Source organism: Orycteropus afer, unplaced genomic scaffold, assembly GCF_000298275.1.
Source record: "Orycteropus afer afer isolate SDZICR_OR568_19922 unplaced genomic scaffold, OryAfe1.0 scaffold00101, whole genome shotgun sequence".
In the NCBI taxonomy this organism is placed as follows: domain Eukaryota; kingdom Metazoa; phylum Chordata; class Mammalia; order Tubulidentata; family Orycteropodidae; genus Orycteropus; species Orycteropus afer.
In genome coordinates, this window is record NW_006921688.1 from 6993637 (window position 1) to 7006358 (window position 12722).

Sequence of the window (12722 nt, forward strand, 5' to 3'; positions counted from 1 at the left end):
AGCCCTACCTTCTCTGGCCCATGATCACCAATCTGACATCTTCTCCAATTCCTTCTCTTGCTGACTTTGTTCCAGCCACTTGGGCCTCCAGATCTTTGCATTAACTGTTCCCAGGCTCTTCTCCCAGGTACCTGAAGGGCTCACTCCCTCACCCTCCTTCAGGTTTTTGCTCAAGTGTCTCCTACTCCGTGAAACCTTCCCCAACCACCTCATTTAACATGTACAACCTGCACCCACTCTTTCTCCACTTTATATTTCTCCATTTGTATACTTAGCATCACTTTTATTGCTTTCATTTTTATTAAGTCATACAACAAACATGAACTGAGTTCCAACTCTGTGGCAGGCCTTTTCCTAGTTACTGATAATGCACTTGCAAATAAAATAGACAAAAGTCCCGATCTTTTGGCCCTTACATTGAGGATGACCAACAATAAATATGGTAAATCAATAAAACATGTATTCCATAAACCCAAACCCACTGCCTTGGAGTCAATTCTGACTCACAGTGACACTATAGAAGCTCTGGTAGCATAGTGCCTAAGGTACTTGACTGCTAACCAGAAGGCTGGCGGTTCAAACCCACCAGCCACTCCTCCGAAGGAAGGCTGGGCAATCTACTTCCATAGTGATACTGCCTCGGAAACCCAAGGAGGGGTCGCCATGAGTCGGGGCGGACTCAACGGCACCTAACAAGCAACACTATAGGACAGAGTAGAACTGCCCCACAGGGTTTCCAAGGCTGTAAATCTTTATGGAAACCGACCACCACACGAAGACCTTTCCATTTGCAGTTGAGCGCTTTAACCACTGCGTCACCAGGATGCCTAAAGATCTGTTAGTGACAGATGCAAAAGGGAAAACATAGAAGAGGAAAGAATAGGAGCTTTTTGTCTTTGCTCCTCTCGGATAGATTTTGTCCGTTTTGTTCATGCTGTACTTCTATGACTACAATAGCTGCTGGCACACAGTAGGCACGCAACTGATATTTTTTGAATGAAATACAAGGTAGCTGCTCAGTTCTTGGGCATATGTTCAGCTTTTTGCGGATAATCGAATCAAGAAAATGTCATGAAACCAATCAATGGATCTGTAGCACTAATTTTTGAAACATGCCTTTAAGGTTCTTACGCTTAAAATTATTTTATGTTCGCATTTACCGCTATTCACTGGCTCAGAAAAGGGTTCACTAAGTCTTTATTGATTGAGTGCTTTTTACTCCCAGCTAAGTAGACCAAAGATCATTGTCAGAGGCAGGGAGGCGGCCATAGCGGTACAAATGAACCTGTCACGCCAGAGGCTTACTTAGGGAGGCCAGGAACAAAGGAGACCTGTGTCCCGGAGCACACAAGCTGCTAGGGAAAGGCAGTGCACTAACCTCTCGGTCGGGAGAAGAGGAACGCGCTAAGGGAGCAAGATTCCGCAGCCAGACTGCAGAGGAAGAGACAAGACTTGCAGCCGCAGGATATCCCTCCCCTACACCAACCCCACTCGGGGAAAGATGCTCCGCCCAGCACCCTACCGCGCAGGCGCAGAGAACTCCGGGCCCGGCTGCGAGTGAGCCGCCCCGTCCACGTGACCGCCCAACCACGTGACCACCCGCTGAGACCCTTTTTCCGCTCCTTAATCCCTGGGGCCTCCGGGCCCAGCTGGCTTCCGCCTTCCTCTCGCTTCCTTATCCGTTTACGCTTCTGGTTCCGCTGTTCCCGCCTACTTCCCCGGAAGATCCCCACGTTGTCCAGCTAGCGGTTGTTTGATCCATTTAGGACCTCGAATAAAGTTTCCCTCATTCAAAAGCATTTTTTTTTAAACTCACGCCACTCCCCTTCTCCGCTCCTCCTTCGCGTCCGCACCGCCTATCTTCCGCAGCCGGTGAGACCCGACCGTTGGGGCCGGGAGCTTGCAAGGTGATGGCGGGGTCTCCGGAGTCTCTTTCGGGACAGGACGTAGGGTTCGTCTCGCTTTCCTCGCCCAGTCCCTCCTCTCGTTTTCTGTTTTCCACTTTGCGGAAAGCCGGGCCTCGCCAGGAGCTTGTGGGTAACGAGCGGGGGAGCCGCGCTGGCCCGGCTTCTCAGGGTGGCTTCTCGGGTTTCGCAGACTTGCGTGGAGGCGAGATCGAGGCAGCTCCTGGGAGTCAGTGGCCGCTGCGGCTACTTGGGTCCAGACTGGCCACCTGCAGGCTCATCCTTGCAATGATTCGTGGCCTCTTCCAAGTTGCAGCCCTGACTACGTGAGAACGGACTGCGCCCCAGCTTAAAAACTCTCTAGTTAGCCCCCCATATGCTGATCATTTCGACATTTTAATAAGTTTATATTAATTTGTGTTGAACAATAGTTGTTTAGTTGTTTCTATCATAATTTCGATTCTGCCGGGTTTTTATTTATTTATTTATTTATTTTGGTAAATTTCCGCATACCTCCTTTGCGCCCTTTCGTGGTTTTGCAGAGCCTGGCTTTAACCGTGTTTTATTTGCTTTAATGAACTCACGTTTGGGGAGCTGAAATTCTCTGTATAAAAGTTGAGAATCTCAGATCTCTCCAGGAATGTGTTTCTTCCTATTGCTGATCATATTAATGTATTCAATTAATAGCCCTACAATAAAAAAATGTCTGTTACAGATTCTACGTAAAGCTCTGGACGACCGTAAAAATAATGCAACATTCATTAGTATAAATTCAGTGGCCAAGTTAATATTTGAAATAGGTTCTTACTCCAGAAGTATTGCGAAAGACAAGAACATTCGAAAGGAAATGACTTTACGGGGTGGGGAGTAGGGTAAGAGGCCAGAGAAGGAGCAATGGCTTTCAGGCTCTGCATGTATAAGGAGTCAGTGTCTGCTTAGGGTGCTGCGGGGGGCCCCAAGCTCCTGCCAATCCAGACCTCTGCCCGGACCTCGCTGCAGGGATGCAGGCCTCTGAGGAAATGGAATAGTTCGAAAAATAGTAATACTTAATTAAAACTACAATCTCAAATGAACTGTCACCTCTTGTATCTGCTGCCTTGAAAAATTTCAAGTATCATTGATTTAACAATCATTCCCTGGAAAGATTCTGCCCTCTCCTGCTCTAAGGGAATTAATGATTTTTAAAAATTAAATTTTGATCATAGTTTTTGATATACTCAAACCCCTAGAGTCAGAAAAGGGCTTGCTGTTGCCATTTTTTTTTTCCTTAGAAGTTTTCTATCTACTGTTTGAGTAAAACTTTTGAGGAAATACTCAGAATACACCCCTCTGTTTTAAAAATTGGAATAAGAATACTTGAGTTTTTGTAAGTATGATGATCTCAGAATTAGAATAGGGGATTTGGACAGATGCATTCTTTTTAAATGATCTTGTTAACTTTCTTGTTTTACTTTGTGTCCTGTGAGTTGACAATATTAATGAACGGATTGCCTACATTCTGTGTGCTGTTTTAAAAACTTCATAAAATTTAATAACCTAATAAAGCTGATTTTTTTAACTGAATCCTTAAAATTGAATTATCTATATAAGATGATGCTCTGGAAATCTTGGACTTTGTGTGTCTGAAATCAAGAAGATCTTTTATGCTAGTATGCTCAACTTTATCTCCAGCTTTTGTCATTTTGAAAATGGCAAACTTTTTGATTGGGAGAGGGGGATGGTGGCATTCATCAGTACGGACAGAGAAGAGAGAAGCAGGTCCGTAAATATCTTGACTTCTTTGTGTTCTCCAACATGAGAGTTTTAAATATGCTTTTAATGAGGCAATTTCATATCCAATGCCTCATTGTCCTTTCTAAGTAGTGAAGTCAGTAAGATACAGACCTGGGATCAGAGGCTGTTCTGTATTCTCGGTGAGCCCTTCTCCAGTTCTGTCACATTGTTAAACTAGTTTCTGATTTGAGATAATAAAAAGAATACAGTGGGAAAAATAAGAATGACCCCGGGGGGGGGGGAATCTGGGATTAGAAGCACAAACTACTTAGCTTCCTTGATACACCGGAGAAGTTTTCAAAGTTTTCTTTCTCTTAATATATTGGTCACACAATACAGGTTTAAATAAAATAACTCTTTGAGAGGAATTTTAATTTAAATGAGGTGGTCCAGAAGGTAAAAGATGACCCGTCTTCTGGCATCTGTGCTACTGAGTGGTAATACTATATATGTGACTCTCTTTTTTTTTTAGGTCATTTGCATATCTTACAATTAAAGACAGAATACCGCAGATCTTAACTAAGGTTATTGATACGTTGCATCGACATAAAAATGAATTTTTTGAGAAACACGGAGAGGTAAGAATGTGTGTGTGTGCTTTGTTATGTGCCGTCGAATTGGACCAGACTTATAGTGACCCCTCCTTGGGTTTCTGAGGCTGTATCACTACGGAAGTAGATTGCCCAACCTTCCTTCCGATGAGTGGCTGGTGGGTTTGAACCGCCAGCCTTCTGGTTAGCAGTCAAGTGCCTTAGGCACTATACTACCAGAGCTCCTTGTGTGTGCTTAGTGTGGTGAAATATATGTAACATAAAATTTATAATTTTGACTGTTTTTAAGTATAAAATTCTGTGGCAGCGTCTCGCTGGTTTGAACGTAGGTTAAGCACTTAAGTGCTAACTGAGAGGTTAGCACCTTGAGCCCACCCAGAGGTTCCGTGGAAGAAAGGCCTGGTGATCTCCGTCTGTGGGGTCACAACCTTGGAAACCCCGTGGAGCTTAGTCCTACTCCGCAGCACACGTGGTTGCTGTGAGTTGGAATCGACTCCATGGCCACTGATAAATCACCATGGTGTGCCGCCATCACCTATATTCATTTACAGACTTTTCGTTATCCCAGACAGCAACCTTGCAATAAGTCCCCATTAAGCGATACCTCCTTACCTCCCTCAACTGAACTGTGCTCCTGGTGTGGTCTCTGCATTTATCTGCCTGTTCTAGGTATTTCTGACAAGTGGGATCGTAACAGTATCTGTTCTTTTGTGTCTCTTAGCGTGATGTTTTCAAAACGTCTGCATTGAGAAATTACAGGTCTGAAAGTAGGAACTGAGTTCCGCTAATATCGATATTGCGAAACTGATTTTTTAAATGTTTAGTTGGGCTGAATCACTTACGTTTATTCTGTATATGTCTCATTAGGCTTAAATTGCCTTTTTTTTTTTTTTTTCTTTCTTTTAGTGGGGCAAGAATCTTGCTGGTGTAAAATAAATTTTTTTTTCACCCTGTTTTCCCTTTTTTTCTTACATCATCATTTTCCTTTTATTTTGATCCCATAACATTTGTCCCTTCCCCAGTGGCCTGTCATGTGAGATAATACCATAATGCCTTGCCTGTCAGGACATCCCATCTAACTGGGGCTCAGTGCCAAGCGAGGAATAAAAAACTCTGAGGTGCCAAAAGAAGCCCCAGGAAGGCCCCTGCTTTTCTGGTGGCGTTGGTGGTAAAAGAAGATATGGAAGCAGGAAGGAAATGGCGAACCTGGGAGGTGGTCGCTTTCAGTTTATGAAGTGACCACCCCACCTGCAGAGAAGCAAAGCCCAGAGCTCTAATTCATAAGATGAAAAGGGAAAGAAAAACCGGCAGGGTAGATCAGGAGGGGTTCTGTTCGTATGACATTTGCATGTGTTCTTCGTGTCAGCGCCAGGATTCTAAAATGTTTATAATGGTTTGTGACAGACATAAAATGTAGTTTTGAAATGTGTTTTTTTTCCCCCAAGTTTAGGTCTATAAAAATGTGCCATTCTAGTGGAATTATTCATATATATGTAATTTTTACATTTTTACAGGAAGGCACAGAAGCTGAAAAGAAAGCTATTTCTCTTCTTTCTAAATTACGGAACGAATTGCAAACAGATAAACCAATTATCCCTCTGGTGGAGAAATTTGTTGATACCGACATATGGAATCAATACTTAGAGTATCAACAGAGTCTTATGAATGAAAGTGACGGAAAGCCACGGTGGTTTTACTCACCGTGGTTGTTTGTAGAGTGCTACATGTATCGTAGAATTCATGAAGCAATTATCCAGAGGTGAGTATTTAACCATCAAATAGCAAATGTTTGGATAATTTATTCCATTTTAGCCATTATAAAAGGGTAAGTTCAAAAAGAAACACTAATGGAAGTCTGAATTCAAATCAGTTCAGGAGATATTAATGGTCTCAGTGGACATTTCAGCAGATGTTACAGATGCTATAGATTCTTGGTGATTATAATCTTGCTTCTGTGAAGATTACAGTTAGGAGAACCCTATGTCATACACTCTGTAACACATGGTCTGCCATGAGTCAGAATTGACTTAAAGGCTGGGAGTTTTCTTTATACAATTGAATCTCTGAAGTGTGAGCTAATTCAGAATTAATTTAATTCTTCCTAGGAAAATCTGATATAGAGAAGAGAAGGAAATATGTAAGGTCCTTTTAGTTCACACGTTCCAAAAATACAAGTTTGTTGAGTAAGAGAAATCCTTTGATACCTGTTTCTAAACATAGTGTAGGATCATTCAAAGCGATCTATTGAACCAGCACTACTAATAAATTATTTTGGGTAACATGCATAACTTTGAATCTATCTTAATCTTTATAAATTTTTAAAATCACAATTTGTACTTATTGCTGAATAAATGTTTTAGAACTTCTGCGCTAAAAGCAAAATACACTTAAAATACACAAAAGATCCCCAAGCAAAAGTCTAGCTAATACTGTTGTTAGCCGCTATCAAATTGGCCCCAACTCACGGCAACCCCATGCATCAGAACTATGCTCCATAAGATTTTCAATGGCTGATTTTTTGGCAGTAGATTGTTTTTAATTTAATTGTATCCCCAGCAATATGTGTCAACTTGGCGAGGCTATGATTCTCAGTATTATATAATTATCCTTCATTTTGTGATCTGATGTAATTATCCTCTGTGTTATAAATCTTAACCTCTATGATGTTAATGAGGAGCTGGTGGCATAGTGTCTAAGGCATCTGACTGCTAATCAGAAGGTTGGTGGTTCAAACCCTCTAGCTACTCCACAGAAGGAAGACTGGGCAATCTACTCCATAAAGATTTACTGCCTTAGAAAACCCAATGGGGGTCACTATGAGTTGGAATCAACTTGATGGCAGTGAGGTTTGTTTTTTTTTTTTCAAATGATGTTAATGAGGCAGGATTAGAAACAGTTACGTCAGTGAGGCAGGATACAATCTACAGGATTAGGTTATTAGGTTTTATCTTGAGTCAGTCTCTTTTGAGTTATAAAAGAGATTGAACAAGTGAGTAGAGATTGAGGGGACCAGACTACCACCAATAAAAAAGAGCCAGGAGTGGAGCCTTTGGACCATTGGTCCCTGTGCTGGGAACCTGCTAGACCCAGGGAAAGATTGATGCCAAGACACATGGACATCTCCAAGGGATGGGGCCCATGGATGTTGAAAGGAAACAAAGACCTTTACCAGACTGAACAGAGAAAGAAAGCCTTCCTCTAGAGCTGGCACCCTGAATTGGGACTTCTGTCCTTCTAAACTGTGAGAGTATAAATTTCTGTTTGTTAAAGCCAGCCACTTGTGGGATTTCTGTTACAGCAGCTTTAGATACCTAACACATAATTTGGTACCAGAAGTGGTATGCTGCTCTAAATGGTACCTAAAATGTGGAAGCAGTTTTGGAATTGGGTAATGTCAAGAGTTTAAAATGCTAGATAGTAAAAGCCTAAATTGCCTTGAAGAGACTGTTGGTGGAATTATGGATGTCAGAGGCAATTCTGTTGAGGGCTCAGAAGGAAATGAGGAGAGCTATACCACCAGAGAGCTTGCTGATGGTGAGAAGCAGCAGCAGAGAAATGGAGGCAGCAGAACCAGGAGACTGGTGCCAGACAGAACTAGAACAGACCCACAGAGCAAGAGAGCTGAGTGCATTGTGGCAGGAGGCTTCCTGGCAGAGTGAGGTGCCTCCAGGAACTTGTCGACAAAGCTAGGCTTGCCAATCCATGGAGCAAAAGAGTTGAACGTCTTTGGGCCAAGGCTAACTGGCAGAGTTGGGTGCCTCGAAGCACTTGTTGTAGAGCTAAAGAGGTATAACACTTGCCCAAGCAAGGCAGACGCTGGGCAGACTACAGAGTCCCAAGGGGCCAAGAGGCAAAGGAACCAGCAAGCTGAAGCTGAAGAGACAAGGAGCTTGGGAAGCAGAATTGTCTTGATCTCAATGGGTAGGGCCATGACATCTGGAGTTTTCATAGGGTGGGGCCACAGCCTCCTAGGTTTCAAAGAGTCAGATCATCACCAACTCCATTCTGGAGTATGGGGCTGCCATTTATGAGTGCCAGGAGGGTGGGGCCAGATCCCTTAGCTAGAGCTCAAGGGGCAGGGCTGCCATGCCCAAGGGGCAGAAGAACAAGACCTGTCTGGGGTGGAGGAAATGAGGTTGCCACTTCAATGAACTAGGAGAAGGGGGCCATCTAGAGTTGAGGGAACTGAGTTGCTATCTTAGTAGGTCTGGAAGGCAGAACTGAAGCCCAGGGTTGTGGGTCCTCCACCCATTAGGCCTGCCTGATGCCTAGACAGGAGCTCTGGTAGCGTAGTACCTAAGGCACTTGACTGCTAAGCAGAAGGCTGGCGGTTCAAACCCACCAGCCACTCCTCAGAAGGAAGGTTGCGCAATCTATTTCCATAGTGATACCACCTTGGAAACCCAAGGAGGGATCGCTATAAGTCGGGTCTGACTCGACAGCACATAACAACAACAACAATGCCTAGATGGTCTCAGGGAACAGAGGATTATTTTCAAGCCTTGAGAGCTAATGTAAATTGTTCTGCTCAGTTTTTGGATTTCCTTGAAGCCTGTTATTTCTCCCATTTTTAATGGAAATATCTACCTTGTACATGTCTCACTATCATACTTTGGAAACAGGTAACTTGTATTCTAGATTTCACAGATTCAGAGATGAAGAGAAATTTTGTCTCAGGAGGTTGTGGACTAGAGTTGAATTAAGACCTTTGGGGATGATATGGAGTACCAAAAGGACAGGGAGGCGGCTTCTTCTGACCTCCTCTAACTGCATAGGAGGAGGACAGAATCACCATCAGCAGCCCAAGACCTATTCCTGTGAAGCCAGGCATGCTGCCTCCCTCCAGCCCTTTCACCAACCCTGACACCAACCATTCCTCCCGCAGCACCCTGCTGGGTTCAATTATTCACTGCAGTGGGCACACAGAACTCACAGATTATGAGGGTTTACTAGGGAAGCAACAGGCTGCAATTCAAGTTCAGGAACGCACTGTCTCTTGCAGCCAGCTGTCTCATTCAGCAGCCAGCAGTTTCTCTCAGTCTCTATCAGTAACACATCTCTTAGAAGTGCATGTCTCTCGCGTCTCTCAACAGTGCATGTGTCTCGTGTCTCTCTCAGCAGTACATGTCTCTTGTGTCTCTCAGCAGCAATGTCTCTCACGTCTCTCTCTCAGCAAATGTGTTTCTCCCAGCTGGCAGTGAGAGACTCCTTCTGCCTCTAGGAGGGCTCCTTTTGAGCCTAGCAGAGTGACCAAACTAACCAATCCCAAAATCAGAATTCTATACCTGAGAAAGAGCAAATGTCCCAGCAGACTGCTTCAGTCCACTGTCAACAGAAATACCCCAGGTGGATAACTTTAACAATCAGGAGCTACTCAGTTGCTCATGGCAAATTCTACCATGTACTTCACAAAGACTGTGGGTAGAAAAGCCCTGTTATGTAATTTACTACACTACATGGAGTGAATATATTTTACATGTGGCAAGGACATGCATTTTGGGGGCCAAAGGGTGGAATATTACTGATTGCATTGTGTCCCAGAAAAATATGTATCGACTTAGTGAGGCCATGATTCTCAGTATTTTGTAATTGTCCTCCATTTTGAGATCTGATGTAATTATCCTAATTTAATTGTAAATCCTAATTTCTGTGATGTTAGTGAAGTAGGAAAAGAGGCAGTTATGTTAATGAGGTAGGATACAACCTACAGGATTGAGTTGTATCTTGAGTCAGTCTCTCTTGAAATACAAAAGAGATTAAATAGGTAAGCAGAGCTCGAGGGACCAGACTATCACCAAGAAAAAAGAGCCAGGAGTGGTGTATGTCCTTTGGACCTAGGGTCCATGTGCTGAGAACCTCCTAGACCCAGGGGAAGATTGATGCCAAGACACATGGAGATCTTCAAGGGACTCTGGGCCCATAGATGTTGAAAGAAGATGAAGAACCTTCCCCCAGAGCCAATAGAGGAAGCCTGCCCTAGAGCTGGCACCCTGAATTTGGATTTCTGCCCTTAACTATGAGGGAATAAGTTTTTGTTTGTAAAGCTACCCACTTGTGGTATTTCTGTTACAGCAGTACGAGATAACTAAGGCACAGGTGCTGGGCCATTCTTCTGAGATGCCACTGAGTGGCCTCGAACCTCCAACCTCTTTGTGGTTATTAGCAGCCTAGTATGTTAACTGTTTGCACCATCCAGGGACAAGCTACTACTGGAAGCCACCCTGTATTGAAACTAGCAGTGTTCTCTGTTGAAGGATTGAGGGGCACCATGAACAGGTGTAGTGGAGTGTGAGTTAGAGAGACAGAAAGAGTGCTATTTCTGAGTTTGCTCTTAGTGGTGGAGCGAGTGCAGAGAATCAGAAATCCAGAGCAGAGGTTTACAGACCTCAGCGCACATTCACGGCCTACCAGTTTTTTTCTAGGCGCCTCAGGTAAGTTCTGCACAACCTGGGTTGATACCCACTGGTCCAGGGAACAGCTTGTTAAAAGGAGTGGAGGCAAAATTCGGCATTCATTTCAAGGACCTTGATGATTAGCCATGGAGGTAGACCCTTCCCAGACTGGGTTCTGTGGCAGGTGTTTGAAGGCTGGGGATTTTGTGTTCTGTTGTGCTGGAAGCTCGGTTTTGGCTGACTATGGACAAGAGCTGTCCTATAGCAGAACTAGCACTGCAGGTGTTTTCTGAATGGCCACTTGCTCAGGGCTCTTGAAGGGCCAGTTTCTGTCCTGGGTCAGCGACAACTCCAAGTTGACCAAACAAGGGTCGTGTTGACTTTTATAGGATCTAAAAGCACACATTAGCTTTAAGCTGTGCTTATGTGTAAGGAGCCTAAGTGGCTCCATGGAAGAAAGGTCTGGCAGTGCTTCCATGGAGATTACAGCCCGGAAGACCCTGTGCAGCAGTTCGGCTCTGACGCATGGGGTCACTGTAAGTCGGGCACACTCAGTGGCAGCAACAGCAACAACAACGTGGTGTGTTTATGGTGATTTTGCCCCTGGTACAGAAGCACTTCTAGTTTTTTTTTTCAAGATACTTGTTTTGGTTTTTATTAGAGTTAAATAGATGAATGGTCTTTGAGTCTGAATTAAGATTCAGAGTTTTAGTTATATATGTAAACAAGTATACTTCAGGTCCTGAAAAGTGAAAGTGCAGAGAAAATAGATTCTGTGAAAGTTGTTTTTTATTAAGGTATGATATATAGATATGCAGATAGAAAAGCACATGTCTTAAGCATACAGTTCATTGATTTTTCACAAGACCACACCCAGTAGCCAGTGCTCAGATCAAGAAGCTGAACCTCACCGGAAGCCAGCAGCCCCTTTGTCTCCTTCCAGTCACTGCCGTGAATGCCCCTTGAGAATAACTACTATCCTGATCTGTGTTAGTGCTGCCTGTTTTGAAACATTATTGAAAGGAAATTATACAGTATAAAGTCTTACCTGACTACTTTATTTGGTGAAATTCATTGATGTTCTTGCATGTAATTGTAGATCTTTCATTTTTGTTGCTGTGTAGTGTATCGCATAGTTTGTTGTTAGGTCCTGCCAAATTGGTTCTAACTCATAGTGACCTCTGTGTACAAAAGAATGAAACACTGCCCAGTCCTGCACCATCCGCACAATCCTTGCTGTGTTTGAGCCCATTGTTGCAGCCACTGTCTCAATCCCTCTCATTAGGAGTCTTGCTCTTTCTCTCTGAGTCTCTACCAAGCATATTGCCCTTCTTCAAGGACTAGTGCCTCCTGATAAAATGTCCAAAATACGGGAGACAAAGGCTCACCATCCTTGCTTCTAAGGAGTATTCTGACTGTTCTTCCAGGACAGATTTGTTTATTCTTTTGGCGCTCCATGGTATATTCACTATTCTTTGCCAACACCATCACTCAAAGTCATCAATTCCTCTTCAGTCTTCCTTATTCATTGTCCAGCTTTCACATGCATGTGATTGAAGATAGCATGGCTTGGGTCACGTACGCCTTAGTCTTCAAAGTGACATCTTTGCTGTTTTAACACTTTAAAGAGGTCTTTTGATCAGATTTGCCTAATGCATTTTGTGTTTGATTTCCTGACTGCTCCTCCCATGGGCGTTGACTGTGGATCCAAGTAAAATGAAATCCTTGACAACGTCAGCCTTTTCTCTGTTTATCATGATGTTGCTTATTGGCCCAGTTGTGAAAATTCATGTTTTCTTTATGTTGAGGTATAATCCATACTGAAGACTGTAGTCTTTCATCTTCATCAGTAAGTGCTTCAAGTCTTCACTTTCAACAAGCAAGGTGTGTCATCTGCATATTGCATGTTGTGAATGAATCTTCTTCCAATCCTGATCCCATGTTTGTCTTCATATAGTGCAGCTTCTTGGATTATTTGCTCAGCATACAGATTGAATAAGTATGGGGAAAGGATACAACCCTGCTGCACACTTTTCCTGATTTTAAACCACGGAGTATCTCGTTGTTCTGTTTAGATGACTGTCTTTTAGTCTTTGTATAGG

At 43.4% G+C, this 12722-nt stretch overlaps 1 protein-coding gene across 1 annotated transcript in view; it reads left to right on the top strand.

The window, feature by feature from the left end:
- Nucleotides 1-1910: 1910 nt before the first annotated feature.
- ARMT1 (acidic residue methyltransferase 1) overlaps nt 1911-12722 on the top strand; it is a 15744-nt gene continuing 4932 nt past the window's right edge. Inside the window, exons 1-3 of the mRNA XM_007943211.1 lie at nt 1911-1951; nt 4150-4255; nt 5743-5987. Of these exons, the coding sequence (XP_007941402.1) occupies nt 1911-1951; nt 4150-4255; nt 5743-5987 (392 nt within the window). The remainder of the gene's footprint in view (nt 1952-4149; nt 4256-5742; nt 5988-12722) is intronic.